Source organism: Onychomys torridus, chromosome 7, assembly GCF_903995425.1.
Source record: "Onychomys torridus chromosome 7, mOncTor1.1, whole genome shotgun sequence".
Taxonomy (NCBI): domain Eukaryota; kingdom Metazoa; phylum Chordata; class Mammalia; order Rodentia; family Cricetidae; genus Onychomys; species Onychomys torridus.
In genome coordinates, this window is record NC_050449.1 from 27128732 (window position 1) to 27147841 (window position 19110).

General features: G+C 46.8%; 1 protein-coding gene across 1 annotated transcript in view; it reads right to left on the reverse strand.

Moving 5' to 3' along the window:
- Nucleotides 1-19110, reverse strand: part of Fli1 (Fli-1 proto-oncogene, ETS transcription factor) — a 116775-nt gene that overhangs the window by 41499 nt on the left and 56166 nt on the right. The window contains exons 2-3 of the mRNA XM_036194345.1: nucleotides 10449-10660; nucleotides 1883-2037 (exon numbers count right to left, since the gene is read on the reverse strand). Coding sequence (XP_036050238.1) covers nucleotides 1883-2037; nucleotides 10449-10660 — 367 coding nt within the window. The remainder of the gene's footprint in view (nucleotides 1-1882; nucleotides 2038-10448; nucleotides 10661-19110) is intronic.

Genomic DNA, 19110 nt, shown 5'->3' on the forward strand with positions numbered 1-19110 from the left:
GGTAATGCCTACAGATCCAGCCAGTAAGAGAACAGCCGAGCAGGTCTGGGCTCATGAATTCATTGTGCCAAATGCTTTGAAACAGCTTGGTAAGAATTTATGCCATTTTCTTTTTTACTGCCATGGTTAAGTCAGTCCACCAAAGACCAACCTTTTGCCAATCCCCTTGAAAGCATTTCAACACAATTTAAAGAGAGTCAGCCAAGCAGTCCGGCCCTTCTTCCTTCTTCCCACAATGCCCTTCCTTACGACAACCAAAGCAAGATGGTTACAATAGCCTGGTTCTGAGGTAATCTCTAAGCTCCTGATGGTTCATCCCTCAAGAGTTCCTTCCTGTGCTGTGAAGTTGGAGCAGGAGATTTTGATAGCAAAGGCCTGCCTGGCCTTGTGGTATGGAGACATTTCCTACCATGTCTGTTTCAATATGATTTTATGCTCTGAAAGTATGGAGAAGACCCCCTGGGCTAGCCATCACCAGCTGATGTACTGGGTGTGGTGACAAAGCAGTTGGACGATATGATAACGCATCAGAGAAAGCTATTGGCATTATACTGGCACCTGCGGAACCCTGCTCAATGAAGCGCTTCTGGCTAGGCACAGGTGGCACACATCTGTAGTTAGTCCCAGGTCTCAGGAGGCAGGAGCAAGAGGACTGCTGCAAGGTCCTGCCTGGCTCACACAGTGAGTTCTAGGATAGCCTGTGCTACAACAGTGAACTCCTATTTCAAACAACCCAAACAAACAGACAGACAAATAAAACAGGTGACACCCTCCTTGCCATCAGCCCCTGTGTTGGAAGAAGATTCAGCCCAAGCAGCATTTCATTCTATGAACTGCAGAACAACACCCAGGAGCCCGTCTTTCTCTGCATTTATTCCAGCATCTTCTACGCCCTCTGCCATGTGGAATTTAGCCTAGAACTCAGAAACGTAGCTGCCACTCTAGGAGAGTACACACAACTTCCTATAGAAACAATCACCCATGACAGAGGAAGGCTATGCCTGTCACAAAATCATCCTTCAGACCAGTAGACAAATCCCTCCAAACTCCCTTGGAAACAGTTAATCATTCTAAGACACAACTGTGTCTACAGGTTTACAGATGGAGGGAGCCAGCCTCTCTGGTGAAGTTATTTCGGTTAGGTAAGTTTGAGCCCTTGCCTTGTAATTCAGTTTGTTCAGGCTCTGGACATTCTGCCCCTTCCACCTGGCACCCACCCTAAATTGGCAGTTTTTGAATTTCCTCCATGTCCAGGCAACAGAGTATACTGGGGGTGGCCCAGGTAGCATCCATCCAATAGACTGGAGAATTTAACAATAGACCCGCGCCCCTGTAACCAACAGCACCAATACCTAGGAAAAGGAGGCTATTTCTACATAATGACATAACTTGTGGCACACACATGGAGGCGTTCCATTTGTTAAATATAGTTATTTCTATTTTAAAACTGAAAGAGCTGGCTGTAATTTTGGGAAGGTGGAACCTAGTGGAGGCCAGGAAGCACATGCCTGAGGGAAGGGTGGACACGGAGAGCTGCACTCCTTACAGGAAGGAATGGTGGTGTGAGGCAGCCTTGCCTCCGCTCTCTGAGTAGGTTTCATCCTGGAGTACCAGGCCACTCATAGAAAATCTGCCTGGTCCTATGCCTGAGAGTGGGGCTTCTGGAATCTGCATGCCAGGGTTGTGGTGGCATTTGAGATCCTGCCTTGGATGGTAGCTAGGGAGTCAGGGAGGATGTGCAACGTTTCCTGGTTTGCATTCCTTGAAGACTAGGGAGCTGGGTAGGGTTTCCATGTTCCAAGGGACAGGCCTACCCTTCCACTACAGACCCCCTAGATAATGGAAATGTGGGCACTGGCCAGGCAGCTGGTTTCCAAGGTACCTGCAGGCACAATGACTCTCCGTTCGTTGGTGGTCATGTTGGGAGGAGGGGGGCCATTCTTCTCGTCCATGTAGCTATTATAGTTCATGGGGTTGGTGTCACCTCCGCCCACCAGCTTGTTGCACTTGCTGACACTGCAGTCCACAGGAGACTCCCTGGAGCGAGAGGAGACAAAGATAAACAAATGATCACTGTGGGAACATCTCACCCCAGCTTCAGCAGGGCTGGCCAGTCCCTTAGACACCCATGGGAGAGGGATGACAGTGACGATGAGCTCTTACTGCCCCCCTCCATGAAGAACCCAGCCTGACTCTGTCATAAGCACTGTGCCTCCTGGCTGAATGCATTTCAGGGTCCTGCAGCCCTCCCAGTCTGTCTGCAGGGTCCAGTTTCAGGCAAATTGCCAACTCCTTCCATGTTCACTAGTCATTTTCTTAAACAGGCCTTCACCACAGTCCTATAGCACTTTACGTCTTCCTCTGTTACAGGTCTGATCACAGCATGAGATGTGACCTGTCATTGACATTTGTTGAGACAGTGTCATCACTCAAGCTGGTCCAGTTATTTCTATTGCACACGTACCATGTTAGTGCATTTTTCATACACTGTTTGCTTTATCCGACTTTCCCAATAACCCTTGCAGATAGGTGGAGCAAGGGTTAAGGGTTACTACATCCCCTTTATGTTACCAGAATGGGAAGATGTGCTGACTGGCAGAACCATATAGTTAGTAAAGGTGGATATAGGACTCAGGTCCCCAGTGTTGATCTTCTCAATTAAAGTCCACGTACAGAAGAGCTGGGTGAAGCAAGGAAGAGGGATAGCACCCAGGACTGCCGTCCTGACCTGTAATGACTCTGGTAGCATTTAACAGCCCTGAACAGTAAGTTCACAACATGGACATGCGTAAGGGAGAAAGCACATTGCCCATCTTGGACTCAAACAACACAGCCCCGTTAGCATCTGATGTTTGCAGCATCTGGCACTGAGCCATGGGCTGAGGAGGTAGACTGACACACACCCTTGTGGTCAGCTGAGGCAGCTGAGTACACACAGAATACTCTACCCATCCCCAGTGACCATCAGCATAACATCATGGCACTCTCAGCATGCCAGGAGAGGTGCCATGCCGCCTTGCCCAGCTTTTCTCAGTCCTTCCAAGAAGCAGAACCAGAGCAGACTCCTAGAAGGTGCAGTGGGGGCTCTGGTATGGTAACACCAGGCAGCAAGCAGCATCCAGGCAGCCTGGGAGATGGCCAGTTCTCTTGAGAGTGCCAAACTTGGCCTTCAAACCAAGGAGATCAGACAACGTCTAGATTATAGTCTGCCAGCTTGGCATGCTAACCTTTCCCTAGCTCCCTAGCCTAACTGCAGTCTCCAGTCACTCTGCTGTCTGTCTTCTGCAATAGGCATGAACAGATTGAGAGCCCTTAAGGAGTGAGTGCTGGGGAGCCACCCATTCCCACAACCAGGAGAGCAGTCACCAGCCCAGGAGGAGGGGGAACAGTCCAGGACTCCTGAGAGTCAGGCAGAGTGGGGAGGCCGGAGCACATTCAATAAAGAAAATTAAATGAATTTGTTTCTTAATCTGAAAGGAAAAAAATATTGCAGATCACTTATCATGGCCGCGAGATAAATGCTCCACTGAGATATTAGAAGTCAGACGGTAATTTTTTCCTGATGTCTTACCGAGGAGAACATGGGCTGAAAATGAAAATAAGATGTATAACTTACACATGTTAGAATTTAAGGTTTTACTATTTGCCTACTGTTTTTCCAGGCAGAGAACCAAGAACCAGCCGTCAGAGTCCCAGATTGTTGAAGGTTTAATGTCCCCATGGCAGTCGGAGGGGAGGCGGTAGCATGTCGGGACTTTTCACCAGCGCTCGGCCCTTTGGCTTCTGCTATTGAACGACTTGGCGTGAGATGAAGCAGGCCCAGTCAGACCCGGGTGCCTGTGTCTAAGCTGCGCTGGCCCGAGCACTCTGCCCCACCCCCCAGGAAAACTATGCATGTGTGTGCATACACACTCACACGTCCATTTCATCACACACTGCACACATATACATAATGAAAATATTCAGACTCTAACTTTACTATATATGTACACACACACACACACACATACACACACAATTCGCTATACTCTACAAATTTTCCACACACATCACATACCCAATGCTAACTAACACACATGACATATCCACATACTTCATCACATATATACATTTTCATACATATGCACACATACATGCTACTTTGCACAGTACATGCACACGCACATATACCAATATCCATGCCCCATCATATACCTGTATACACAATATAAATGTGTACACATGCATTCTGTACACACATTCATACAGCCATACATACTCTATCATATACAACACATGTATACACTTTATTATATGCATGCACACAATCATAGGCTATCACACACATGTGATTAGATAAATGCACACCCTCCATCAGAGATATGCACGTATATGCTAACACACACACACACACACACACACACACACACACACACACACACATGCTGGAGCTCAGACCACCATAATCTTGTCTTCCCCAGATTCTTGTCAGATGAAAAACCATCCAAATGCCAGAGAAGCTTGGAGAATTAAGTTGGCCTGTAACCAAGATAGTGGGGTTTTCACGGGCTGGCAGGGGGTGGGACTGGGGATGGTGGACAGCACACACACATACACACACACACACACACACACACACACACACACACACACACACACACACACACACACACTTCCTATGCAGGGCTCCCAGAGCCAGTTAGCCAGATTCAGCGGCAGCAGAAGAGATGCCTATTTCTAGGCCTCCCTTCAATAATCTATGATTATGGGGGAGAAGAATTTTAAAATCTTTTTCATAGGAGTTGAGCTTTGGGATTTCTGTATTTAAAACTGGCTTCTTGCCAGGCAGAGGTTAGAACCTCAGAAGTGTCCAAATTAGTGGCCTTTATGGTTTGGAGCTGTGCACAGTGGGCAATGGGTGGCAAGGTTATCCCCACGTTGCAGAGAAAAAAAAGAGAGAGACACACAAAACAAAGCTTGCCTGGGAATGACCAATGACAAGGGTGCCCTGGGCACAGGCAGGAAGCAGGTGCAGAAGAGCAAGGCTCTCCTAGACTGCAGCAGCGTCTAGCTGACTGGTGAGTGGCACTCCATTCACTAGCTCACAGAAATCCTAGCTGCCACCCCTCCTCCAGCCTTCTTCTGGCTGTACCCTAGAGGCCTGTTACCTGCCTGGCTGCCCCTCCCTGGCCTTCTTTGGGAAAAGGCCCCTTTCTTGGTCCCAGAGAGTTGCCATCAAGGCCTGCAAAAGGCCTTTCTTAGAAAAAAGGCCTGACACCCACCCAAACCCTTTGCCTCCCCGCAGAGCTGGCCTGCAGTCCTACTCTGGTTCAGGGTGAGACAGAAGGAAACCGTACCTTCGGGCTTGCGCACTTGCCTGCCAGATTCTCCTCCATCCTCTGTGCCTCAGCCAGACGGCACAGCCATGGGCCTGGTGACCACTGCCTGTCCAGGTGAAGCCTAGCATAAAGGCTGCTCTTTAATGAGGCAGCTGGCGCCTGTGAAGAGGGCTTGAGGAAAACAAGAGAGAGGGGAGGCGGGAGCCCCGGAGGGGGAAGAGATTTGGCCATTCATTTTGCCCATACGGCTGCTGCTAATTTGTATTGAGACCTGTACTTAGAGCAAGCAAAGGGTTGGGGCCCACAGTCAGCTGACCGTACTGGGGCAGGTGACAAGAGGGCTTGAGGCTGCCACAACAGTGCAGGGAGGAAGTGATGGCTTGAGAGTGTAGCTCTGAGCATCTCCACCTCAGGCCTGGGGAAGGCCACAGACAGCGGGCCACAGCAGTATGACATAAACCTCTGAGGCAGAAGCTTCTATTCCTGTGTGTTTATTGAACACTGCTTTAAAAAGACTGCCAGTGATTCACAAAAGTGCCTTTAGCCTCTTAAGCAGTATAAAACAATGTGAAATCCTCAGAGGAGGGAAAGGGATCATAGACTTCCCATTTCACTCAGAGCTCTTGGACACATGGTATATCGTCAGATCACAGATCTGCTGACAGTCAAGGGGCACCCAATGCCCACAAAGCCTGCAGGGCTCCCTGGCCACATGGTTGCATTAGAGTCTCTCCGTGTGTCTTTCATGTAGCATGCACATTGCACACCTGAGGAATCTGGGCTGCTTTTAGGGTTTCTGTGAGATCCATGTTTGGAGGTGATTCATTGCTTTTGGTAAGGAAGTGTAATCTCAAGAGAAGAAACAAAAGCAACACCACACACAAAACCCCCACCACCCTGGCTTTCAACACAGGTGGTGTGTGGGTCCTACCTATCTCCCTGTGCAAGGTTTAGAATTTAGAAATGTAGGAAGGTGTCAGGGAGGCACAAGTGACAGAGTGAAGGAGGCTCATTTTTTGGGTGTGGAACAGGATTCTCGGGGTGTTCAGTGCCTCCTGATGATGCTGGCCAGTCCAAGATATGTCAGAGCAAGCGATGCTGACTTCCGATCCTGAGCGCCAGGTACCTAAAACTAGTTGTTAGGTTTTCTCCCTCTCAAACTGATAGTGTTTCCTTCAGGCACTATTTTCTCCAATTCCCATGGTTGAGATGGGATACAGCTGAGAGTTATTTGCAGACCACAGCTTGGATCAAGTTTCTGAAGTTTATATCCAACACAGAACCTATGGGCCAGGCTGTTTGGAGGGCAACCAGAGAACCAGATTCAACCACAACAGGAAGATGGGAAGGGAGACAGGGTAAGCCTCCCACAACTCAGGCAACCCAGACTATCTCTGATGCCTCAGATCTCAGTCCCTCTGCATGACCGTTTGACCCTGGTCCAGACAGCTTGCTGCTATGATGAAAGGCAAGAGGGTATTGCAGTTTGAGAGACACGGAGTACCTCCTTCCTCTCAAAGACACAAACATCTATGGAGCTTCCAATAAGCATGAAGAAGTAACCCAGAAACCCATAATTCTCAAAGAACATGGTAGGGATGCCCTGTGAATCACTGGGCAAAACATTCTGCCCCAGCACGGTTCAATCCAGGACCACGTGGTGACTCACAACCATCTATAACTCCAGTTCCAGGGGATCCGATGCCCTCTTCTGACCTCCACAGGCACCAGGCACGCACATGGTGCACATATACAAATGCAAACACTCATGCACATAAGTGAATAAATGAATCTAAGAAGGTGAAATGAATTGGAATAATAGAGTAAATGCATTGTTATATTAATATAGCCACAGATGATTGTTTCAGCAGAATCAACAGTCACCTAGATGCTCTGCATTTTATCACACTGAGACTTTGAAATATCCCTTGTGTGTAATTACGTCACAGCACATCTCAGTCCCAGTTTAGGCACAGTGTCAGCTCTCAGCAGCACGGGGCTAGTTAGTGAATACTGCATGAGAGCACCAGGGGACACAAACCTAACCCATAAGCCAAGAACCCCCAAGTTGTCTGCCCTGCTTTGTTTCCTTGTTTGAATTTTAGAAGAATTTCTACATCCTCCTCTACGTTTAAAAATGTACTTTGTATGCTCGTGCATGTATATATATACACATGTGTGGACATACATATGCCATGGCATGGGTATGGAAATCAGAGGACAACTCGAAGGAGTTGGTTCTCTCATTCTACCATGTACATTCTGGGGGATGGAACGCGGGTCTTCAGGTATGGTGGCAGGTACTTTTATCCACTAAACAATCTCACTGGCCTTCCCCTGCAGTTTGTATTACAATAAGTGGACTTTCTGAAAATTATCAAATCGTATACAAATCTTGGTACACACCAGAAATAGAAGGCATGACCCAAATGCTAAACATGCCACATGTTTTGGTCACAGGACACAAAGAAATAGAGCTAGAACTGAATTGAGAATTTCTTCCCTACTGGCTGGTATTTGTGGTGCTAGAAGGCTCTATGCATGCTCTTGGGGGAGAGCATGTATCAGTGCTCTCCTTCCGCTATAAATAATACTGACCTGTCAGGCACTATATACCCATTGATACAAGTGTCGCATGACTGTATGGTGGGTAACCAGCTACTCTGTGATTGGAAGCCTACTGCATCCCTTCTGGTACCATAAACCTGGTCAAAAGCCTGTGGCTTGTGGGATCATGAAACCAATAAGAACATAAGACTGTTGCTTCCCCACATGGACATGTTGTCAGATTTAAATATTTATGTTTATTTCCATAGACTAGGGTTACTCTCAGTCTAGAACAGAAAAGCTTTTTACAGAGAGTGACAGTTAGTGCAGAGACTCATACCTCATAAAATGCTGAGCTCTCAGCTTTAAGTGGGACATCTATTCACTGATAGAGAAAGACAGAGCCTTCAACATCCATTCACTGATAGAGGAGGTGCCCATGAGACACCGTCCCTTCTGGAGGAGATGTTGACTGTTAGTTGCTGCAGATGGGAGTGTTATTTCCTTCCTGGGAGACCAGTTGGCAAGAGGAAGGAATTCAGAGGGAAAGCAAATGGGATAATAGAGGATGATGGGGCTAAATATAGTCACAATACACTGCATATACATATGAAACTATAAATATTTAAAAAACATGCAACTAACCAAGCATTATTAATGGTGTTACTCAGAAAATAAGGGAAGTGTACTGTTCAGGATGGGTAATTTAAATGAGCTGTCATCTATGTATTCATCTAATTTCTTGCACTCTCTCTGTGTGTGTATATATGTGTGTGTGTGTGTGTGTGTGTGTGTGTGTGTGTGTGTGTGTGTGTATTGTGTGCATTTGTACATGCATGTGTTAATGTGCTACTGTGTATGCCTCTGGAGACCAAAGGACAACGTTGGGTGTCGTTCCTCAGGAGCCATTTACCTTTTTCCTTAACTCTAGACCTTGGACAGGTGGCCAAGGCTCCATTTCCTGGTTTTAGTTAATGGAATAGTAGTGTGGCAGGGTTGAGGGCTCTGGAAGGCAGCTCAGAGACAGCTGCAAAGAGGAACTCCCTCCCAGCAGCCCGGACAGCCTTGACCCTCCTTCTTCTCTCTCAGGACTAGTCTCCAGGACTCCCTTTCACAGTTAAGCCTCCTGGAGATGATACCTAAGCTCCAATTCCAGCCCCAAATCCTATTGGCTTTGGTTTTCAAACCCAGGAGACATTCTAATCTAGAGGCTGTACCACTTGTTCACAGAGGATCCTAAAGGACACAGTGACATCCTCCCCAAGGCACCGTCTCTCCCCACTTGCCTGTGGCTGCTGGCTACATCCACCTCCCAAATATTCAGACTCAGCAGCCCAGTTCTTTTCTCCTACCTGCTTTGCCTCGACTTTAATTAAGCCTAAGCTCTTGTAATTGCCCCTCCGATATGCCCTCCATGAGTTTCTCCTGGGTTTCTGTAACCATTGCTGTTACCCTGCCCCAGAACTTTGACTTCTAATCTGGGCTATTTTAGTAGCTTCTTACTCTTTCTTCCTCTCCTGTCCCCAGGCCTTGCAGACAATGATTGTCACCTTATCAGCCTTGACTCATGGCTCTGATGCTGTTCGGTGTCCTGTCAGTACTGAAGGTCAGCCTCAGCCTATGGAATAGGCTCCTTTCTTACCCTACCAACCAAGGTCTTGTCTTTTAAATTTTCATGTCCTTTTGCTTCAGGCTGAGTGGATTACCTGGGAATCCATTGGGAATTATCAGGTAATGAATAATGCTAAAGTGTTCCCCTTTGGGTCTCTGTGTATAGCTGGTCACTGACACTGTTGGGCACTTTGGAGTCACAGACACTATCCTGGGTCCTTTCCCTATGGTTAGCACACTCACTGAACCTGCTAAAAAGCAGGTTTTCTGGCTCTGGCTTAGACAAGATGAAACTGGTACTCAGATGGATTTAGACAGTTTAGGCAAAATGTGGAGGCAGGCCCTGAAGCCTAGGCTCCATGTGCATGGTTTTGGGGTTCTCACTGTATTGCTCTCTCTATCCCTAGATTCTCCTCCCCAGATCAAATACGTGAAGGTGTACCTGGCCCAAACACCTTTCCCAAGGCCCTTCCCACACACTTCCCACATACGAGGCTCATTTCCTGCACACCGTCCATCTTTCTCACCACATCTCTATTTCTACTTGAAGAATGGTTGGGTCATCTTTGCTGTAGCGAGTCCCACCCAGGGAGGTTACACATCCTCAGTGGCAGAGGAAGGGCACCTTGCTGCTCAGTTATTTCCCCAGAGGGGCTGGATCTGGGCCAGAGCCTGACACCAAACACACATTCCTGAGTGTCTGCAATGGGGTCTTGGGGACTGACCCCAACTTGGCTTCTGTGGGCTACACCTGGACCCTGAGAGCCAGGTGGGCTTCCTGATCCTATTGAACTCACAGCCTTCAGTTCTGTAGACCTCACTTGCCACAACTGACTAGAAAATGACACACACTCCCAGCTCAGCCCAGAGTGCCATCTGCTACTTTGTGCAGATCTGTTTGCCAGGGTAGCCCTAGGAATAATTGTGTTTGCGCTTCCCCAGCCTCATTAAGATCAGCTCTGGCAGACTTACCTCGATCCATTCATGTGGTCATACTCCCGCTTGACGTTGACCCTCACTGGCTGGTTGATCCACTCCTGCTGTGGTGGCAGGGGGTTGATTTTGTGGGGCTGCCCGTAGTCAGGACTCCCCGAAGCAGTCATGTCTGCCTTGGGGAGATGGGCTGCCGCTCCGTATGCTGAATCGAAGAGGGACTGGTCGTCACTCACCACCGACAGAGCCTCCTGCAAGCATGGGGAAGAGACAAAGTTCAGTGACACTTGTCACTCAGGCTAATGGCACCCCTACTTTAAGATGTCACAGTGACATGGGGCTGCCCAGTCAGGAAGTTGCAATTGTCCATGTTTAATCGATTCACAGTGTTAGGGGCAGGCTTACACTTGTGTAACTTTAAAGAATTCATTCTAGGTTGACCCTGGGAAGACAGACATCTGAGCAGTGCAATGGAAGAACCCTAGAAATAATGGGTGCTCTTGCTGAGTGTGCAGACTAGGAGTCTCCTAAAGGAGATGGGAGGCTGAACACAGTGGTGGAACAGATGGCCCAGGGGCTGGTTCTGGTTCCAGACATAAGCAGCACATTTTACTAGCTGTGTGGGGTAGTCAAGCTGCTAGTGGAGATGAAAATGAGCACTTTTTCCCCATGAATGAGGCTGTGGAGAGTCTCAAGAGAGGTGGTCTAGATCTGTTCCACACAAGGAATCGGGGAACACAGAACTTCAGCTAGGTCAATTTCAGTGTCCTCATAGATAAGCGAGAATATCTCCTTTCCTGAAAGAACACAGTGGAATGCTGAGGGCTGGCTATCAGGTGTGAGTATGTCCTGTAGGATCTTAGTGATGATGGTTCAGCCCGATAATTCAGGAGGAAGCTCAGATATATAGAAGAGGCGGCCAGTGTGAAGTCTCCATAAGAGAGTGTGCTCCTCCAGTTCACACTGTCCCATCTCCTGCTTCAGGTGAGGCTTTTGGTAGTGGGTTGAGGCAACCGTACTCTTCCGAGACTGTGTGCTGATCAAAGCATAGGGATAAGATCCCCCATCACTCCAAATCACGTTTAGCCACAGGGATGCAAGGCCATGGTCTGGAGTACAACATTCACCAGAGCCAAGAAAGGCACAAACAAAAGCTGATTATGTTCCAGCAGAAATGGTAGCCATCTATAATTGCCTCATGATCTGCACATTCTATTACATGCAATCCAGTTGTGAAAGAAAGAGAGGATAATATATGGGAAATAGTTATAGCAACATCAAGCATAGAGCAATACTCCAGAGATACTAGCAATGATGACCATTAGTATTCAGATAAAGGTTCTGCTGGGTTCTTGTTCCATGCTAAATTCTTCTCCCTCTTAAGTTCACATGTCAAAGCCCTAACTGACCCCCTTAGATTGTAATTCTACTTGGGCATGAGGCCTTTGAGGATATGATAAAGTTGAAAAGAGAATGTGAAGGTGGGCTCTAAGCCCAATAGACTCTCTCATTATAAGACATTTGGACACACAAAGGCCCCAAGGAAGGCTGTGTGCCGAGGACTGACCATACAAGAGATGTAGGGAAAATTACTATCTGCACAGCACAGCGAAGCCTCAGAGAAAGCCTGCTGCCGCTCTGGCCTTGAATTTCCAGTTTTCAGAACTGTGAGCAAATACATGTATGTTGTTCAAGCCACTCAGCTTGTAGTGTGTTGCTATGGCAACCCTCCCTTTACTTAAGAACAGAATAATAGATGATGAGACCTTTTTAAGTCTTCAGATTTGCCCACTTTCCCCACATAATTCAATCTCTGCCTGGAAGGTGTTCTCTAAGACAAACACCCTTGGTATGTCTGGTTGTCCTTTGTGCAGACCTAACGTATGCTGGGACTCTTGTGTTCCACCTGCTACCCCTCTATAATGTTCAGGTGAAGGCTGTGGCTCTGGAGACTTTTTGTATTTTGGTTATTAGATCCTCTCTTCATTTCAGTTAAGGATCTGCTCTGGCTTCGTGTCCCAAACAAATTTAAACTTCTACCTGGGCACCTAAGGTATAGCTCCAAGTTGAAGAAAATGTACTTATGGCCTTTCAGAGGGCTGAGCATGGATCTTTGACATGACTTGGGTGCCACCCAAGGTGCCTCAGTCTCCTTTTGACAACAAAATTTGCAGACTACTCCCCAGCTCTGTTGTAGGAAGAGATGCTATCTAAGCAGGTGTCTGCTGTGGGGAGCAGTCTACACCCTGGTCAATCACTCCTTAGTCTTGGGAGTTCCAGCAGAATCCTGGAGATCTTGGAGGCAGAAGCTGACATGGGGATGCTCAGGTGAAGAGCAGATGGTCCCTGTCATTACTGCCATAAAAACAGGGAGGTCAAAAGCAGGAAAAGGCAGGATTGCTGAGTCCAAGGGGACGGACACACAGATGGTGTGACCTGGACACACAGCCAAGAGGTTGCACTAGGGAACCAATGGGGGAGCGAAGGCTTGGTAGGCAGGACTTTCAGACACTTCTTAAGGAAGTGAGCTGTGCAGGAAATAAGACACACCTTCCCCCACATCAGGAGTCAGGGCGCAAGAGCAGAAAGGGCACCAAACCAGTTTGAATTCATTTTAGATTAAAAATTTCCTTTAAAATACAGCTTCAATCAAAGGCGACTTTAGTCTAGAGGCAATGTCACAGGAAGAGAGTGAGTGCCCTGATTCACCCCCAAATGCCCCATACTTCTAACCCCTGTGCCCAGCCAGGTACATACAGATCTGTCTTCTCTCACAGTGCTTTTACCCTCTCTCCTCCCCCATCCCCAGTGCCGATTATCCAGTTCCTCCCAAAGGCTGTGACTACGGCTTGTACCCAGACAGTCTTCCTCCAAGAACTTACTATATTTCTACCATGGAAAATCTATGCTCAATCTCTTACTTTTCAAGAACTCTGCCTTGCCCTATATGTCATACCATTTGTGATTTCTCACTACAGCCTCTGTAGTTCCAACGGCTTTCAATGGGGCCTTTTGTACTCAATGTAAACCTTCCTGAAAATGTCCTGAGTTTCTGAGCTTTAAACATAAACTGAAACACAGACAGACACACAGAAGCACAGACACGCACAGACACACAGATACTCCACATGTACGTGTGCACACACATACTTGGAGGACTGATTCTATTTACAGTCATTGACAGACAAAGGGTTTTCTCCCCATAGCAGTGTGGAGAACAGACTCTATAGATGAATGAGGTTAGAAAGAGAGAGAATGAAGGAAAAAGGTTTGTTTCCTGTCTGGCTTTTGGACTGAATCTGAAAATCTGGAAGTTGCCAACAGCAATACAGTAAAATATTTGGGAAGATGGATTGCCAAACAAGCTGATTCAGGGCCAACATGAAAAATTACAGTTGTGTAGGACATTCTTGCCATGTCTGCAAGGAAACAGCATTCCTTTGTCTCTCAAGCCAGAGACCATGCCCTCAGTGCCCTGCCACTTCCATGAGGGACAGTGACAGCGAGGAGCCCTCTCCAAACGGCTTTGGGGATAATGGGCATCGGTGATGGAGATGGGAGACAGGGAGAGTGCAAAGAAAGGAATTGGTGCTGGGTGACGGTGGCAGACCTTTGTGTTACAACTGGAGATGGACAGGAGTCAATGGGTAATGAGATGTGGGAGCAGGTACCAAGGTGCAGCAGCTGCAGCAAGCAGGTTAAGAGTACGGTGCCAGGGCATTTCCATTCTCCCTTGTAGCCCTGCCTCATCAGCAGATGACGCTACTTACTGTGCTCTCTAGAAAGATCTTTAGTTGGACTTTAAAGCTTTTAATGTTTAAACTCAAAACTCTTACATGTACTTCAAACTCTTTAAAGAAATAAGCATCATGCTGTGGTGAGATGCTGGGAACCCCTATCTTTGGTCCAGCAGAATGGATATAATAAGAACATCAGTGGAGGAGTTCACTAACATTTGGGGGGAGTTCACCACCATTCTTGGTTTCTAATGAATTTGCTTCTCCTATGGACTTGGGACAATGATGATTACATTCAGAAAAGAATGTATTCTTGGAAAGACTTGTTGGGTCCGTCCATGTTGCTTAAAAATGGGTTCTCTACCCTGTGTGATGCTGAGCTCTGAGATTTCTTATCACCCCAATAGTGGTCACTAGAAGGAAGCCCCGGACAGGCTCAGGAGCTGGTTCCTTAGATGCAATTTTGCGTTCTATAGTCAGGATGGACTGGTACCTCGGTTCCAGAGCTGTAGACCCAGAAGGTGGCATCTGCTCCCTGCTCCAAGCTGCTAAGTGCTCTAGAACACTGGAAGCTTTTGGTGTCCCCTTCCCCTAGAGTTCTTTCAGAGGTACTGCTGAGGTAGTGGGCTGAGCTCTGAGCCAAAGCAGTGGAGTAGCAGATAGCCTGCTTTTGCCCAGAGAAACTCCCTTCCTACAATCCCTTGGTTCAGGGAGCCAGCAAATGTGTAGCACCAATGACTGATACATATGCTCTGATGAAGACTGCCTTCCTTACCTAGTATGGATAAAATAAGTTCCTATAAGACTTCTAATAAACCTAGTCTTAAATTAGAAAAATAAATAGAATCAGAAGACAATAAGCAAAGCTCTTACAAATTGCAAAATTATGTTTACATAAAACACCTAATTCAGTCCTCCCAGCAATATAATGAGAGCTGTATCTATTTTAACCTCTTTTTTAATTCAGGTAATAAAATGGATATTCCAAGAAGTGAAGTGACTTCTGAGGATGATGTGGGATTTCAACCCAGGACTTCTGCTTGGGCACATAAGCACAGCCACTCCCTGGTTCCTTGGTGAGAACCTTTGTTTGTCCAGTTAGACAATTGGACCTTCGAAAGTGACTTTTATAACTTCAGTCTTTGGAGTCAGAGAAGGTCTAAATACCAATCCACGTGTCATTGCTGTTCCTTGAGTTCTCGGTGGCATGTCTTTATACTGTAGGAAACTTGTTTTCTCACCTGTAGCTTGGGGGTTTCAACAAGTTCTACACGGTAGGTTGTAAACGAAAACAAAATGACATAATCTGAGTAAACTGCCTAATTATTTCTTCAGTGTTCTTGGAACACTGTAAATGCTTACACACTTAGTTTTAAAGCTGGTACCAAGAGATGGCCAGAGAATATTTGCAATGGAGATAGGGTAGGCAGATGGAGCCTGAGCAATGCCTCCTTCTCCCCTGTGTGTTTCCTCAAAAAACTGATAGCTCAAGGAGAGAGGCCAATTTTCTTGGTGTCTTTTTTATTTTAAAGTCTTGGACAACCATCCTTTTTCTGACCTTTGACATCAAAGCCCTGAATGTGGCCTTGGGACACTGGGCTTGCAGTAGCTGCACTTGGGCTTCTAGGATCAGCCACAGCACTCACTCCCCTGGATCTCCAGCTTGCAGATGGGACATTTTGAAAGTGCCAAGCCTCCATGACCATGTGAGATCATTCTCCCAATAAGCCTTTCTTATATTTTTGTACATTTATAATCTACCCATCAATCCATCGCTCCCATTGGTCCTGCTTCTCTGGAAATCCTAATTCAGGTGGACAGCTGGCTCCAGAGTCTCAGGCAAAATTCCTGCCCAAACAATGCAGACTACGCCAGGTCTTGGAGATGCTGTCATCTATTCCAGGAAATAGGTGGTATTTTATATATTCACCTATATACTCCCTATATAACCTCAAAATCCCTTCTGTTTTTCTTTGACCACAGTCTGTCTGAAACCTACATTAGCCCTCAATGTACCTTTCAGTACTGGGCATTTTGTCCCCACTTGGAGAAGCATTCTCTGACGCTTTCAGGTGGGACAGTCCCCCTATGAAGCTGCCATCATCCTGTATCCCCAAAAGGTGCTTCATACCAGACTGCTACAGTCACAAACCATCACAGCCCATGGGCTCAGGAGCTTATTTACTTTCTGATTATTACATTTAAACCCAGAGGTGACATGACAATGTCCCATTCACATCTTCCCTCCTGTACCTAGAGTGGCATCTGGTACTAAGTACATGTCTCTGAATGAGTCATTGAGAGAGAGAGTGGACTGATGAATGAGAAATCATTTGACTGTTATTGACCACCTTTCATCTAACTGTACCTTTTCAGTTGTTCCAACTCCATGTAGGAATTAGGATGGGAGTGCCACGAGAGCATGCACATTTTGTCTGGTTACCAGGGTGGCCTCGGAATCCTGACAGGGCCCAGCATGTTAAGAATTCAATGCATGCTTGTTGGATGAGTGGACTCAGTAGAAGGTATTTGAGGGAAGCTCAGCAGCCTGTTTGAGAGGCAAGCAGCTAAATCCAAACCTTATGTAACTCCTTGACCACAGATGGCCATTTTCCAAGTGCTGTCCACAATTCTTATGCTATCGTTTATATCCCTTAAGAAGAAAAATCTACATGAAGAAATCAGGCGGTCTTTTGGGATGGGGTGTGGACCTCTGCTTTGTCCTCTTCCTACCTCATTGGTGCTCTCTGGAGTAAAGGACTTGATCGTCTAAAGGTCTAATTCTAAACAAATCTTTCTTTCCTTCTTGCCATGATGGTCTTTTGCTTCTCTAATAGCACCTGCCCTTCTGAACAGTGCCCTCTCTCTGTGTGTCTGTCTCTATTTGTCTGTCTCTGTCTCTCTCTCTCTGTCTCTGTCCCTCTGTTTCTCTCTGTCTCTCTATCTCTCCCTTGTCTCTGTCTCTGACTGGCTCGGGCCCTATCATGTTCATGCCCCACCTCTCACAATGCTGACCAGGAAGCTCCTGGAAAACTCTGCTTTGGCTCTGGCTGAGGCAAAGGAGAAGGAGGCACCCTATGAACCCCAGCACAGATGTTGGAAAAACTCTCACTAAGTCTTGCATGCTCCGGAGCCATTGGAAGTAAGGACTGGCACCCTGTTTTTTGTTTGTCTATAAACTGGCATGAAGCAAAAGGTCCTGTTTCAAAGATTAAAGATCTGGCAGGTTGGCCATAATTGTTACAGTCTGAAACAAGCATAGACTGATCTTCTAAACACTTTGTTTCCCTAATCTGCATTTCCATTCCTCCTTCCAAGTGAAGGGTGTTGTTACCTTGGAGGCTCTGCCTTCTCCATCTCTCCAGCCTGAGGTCAGGCCTCTGGGTGGCAAAGACAAGGCTCTTTCAATAGCTTCACAGCCAGGAGAGGGGGTATCCATGGCCAAAGCAACAGAGAGGGTGGTGCTAGCACATGCTTGCACTCACACTGTTTACACAGCACAGACTCACTGAATACCAGAAGGAGCCATGCAGGCATTTGATTCACTAGTAAAATGTCACTTATTTTGGAATTTGTCACATATATTCACATACACGTGCTCATCTATGTATACATACACACATTTATTCCTCTTACATTCACAAATGTACCTTCTAACTTTTGTTTTCCCTAGTTAAGTCACTGGTTGCTTTCCATGTCAGTTGAATGATGGAGGTCATGGACAGAGTATTGTCATAGGATGAATGATGAGCCAAGTCCGTCCGTCCCCAAACAGCTTAGTGGAAGGAGACACGGAAAAGTCTGTACAGAGGCAAGGAAAGATACCCAGAGTGCCAGGAGGTCTCCACACTCTATTCAGGACCATTCCAAAGAAATTTTCATTACACATCATCCTATGATCAGGAGGACTGAGATAAGATTCACAGTTCCCTGTGCTGAAGAGAAATTCCAGATGCCTTTCCCATTTTTATCTACGTTAAGCTGAGTTCCCATTTCTAAGGGAGAGAAGGGCATAAGACATGGGGCAAAGAGGCAGTAATTTCCCACCAACTCATCCCTCTCCTTCCCATGTCCCACTTTGGATCTTGTAATGGAGCTTTCAGTGGCTGATGAACTTTGCTGGAGGTGAAGGGGAAAATGGAATGTCAAATTCCCTGTTGCTACCCCTGTTCAGTAGGTCCACAGAGCTGATCCCCAACTGGTGCTCTGCAAAGCTAATCTCTGGCATATCCGCTACTCAGGGTCATGGTGGGGGAACACAGGAGGTTTGGCATTTTATTGCATTCTTTGCATAATGACATGAATTTCCTTTTCTTGTCAACCCGAGGGCATGCAAAATGCTGACAACTCTCTTAGGAGCAGAGCTGCCTTTCTTTGCTTTGGGAACTGCTCTGCATCAGGAGAAACACCAGCCTGCAGTGGAACTCTCCAACGCACAGTGAAGTTCCAGAGGGGGACCTGCTGTGCTCTAGGGCAAGCCTTCTGTTTCCCTCTCCTCGTTAGTGACTAGCCATGTGCCCACTCCTTGCCCATTATTTCCCTCCCTAGAGGCCCAAAGGGGAGGGGAATAAAAAGATAATTTAATGGGGAAGAGGATAAGGATGAAGTGGGAAACACCTGTCAGCCACCCACACCCATGCTAGTATGCCTCAGTGTTATTTTACCCCAAAATGGCCATATCAATATGTCCAGTCTTGTCTCTTCCATGAAGAGCCAGAGTCTACTTTTTCCTCTTCTATTAGCAGTCTATCAGCTACTTTTCTCACTTCTGTAATCAAAATAGCTGACAAGAAGCAAATTAAAAGGAAAAGGGTTTATTCTGACTTAGAGTTTGAGGTGATCCCATTCATCATGGTGGGGAAGGTATGGTGGCTGAAAAATGAGGTGGCTGGTCACATGGCACTCCTGGTAAGGACGCAAAGAAAGACAAATGCTAATGTTCAGGTTGCTTGGTCCTCTGGGAT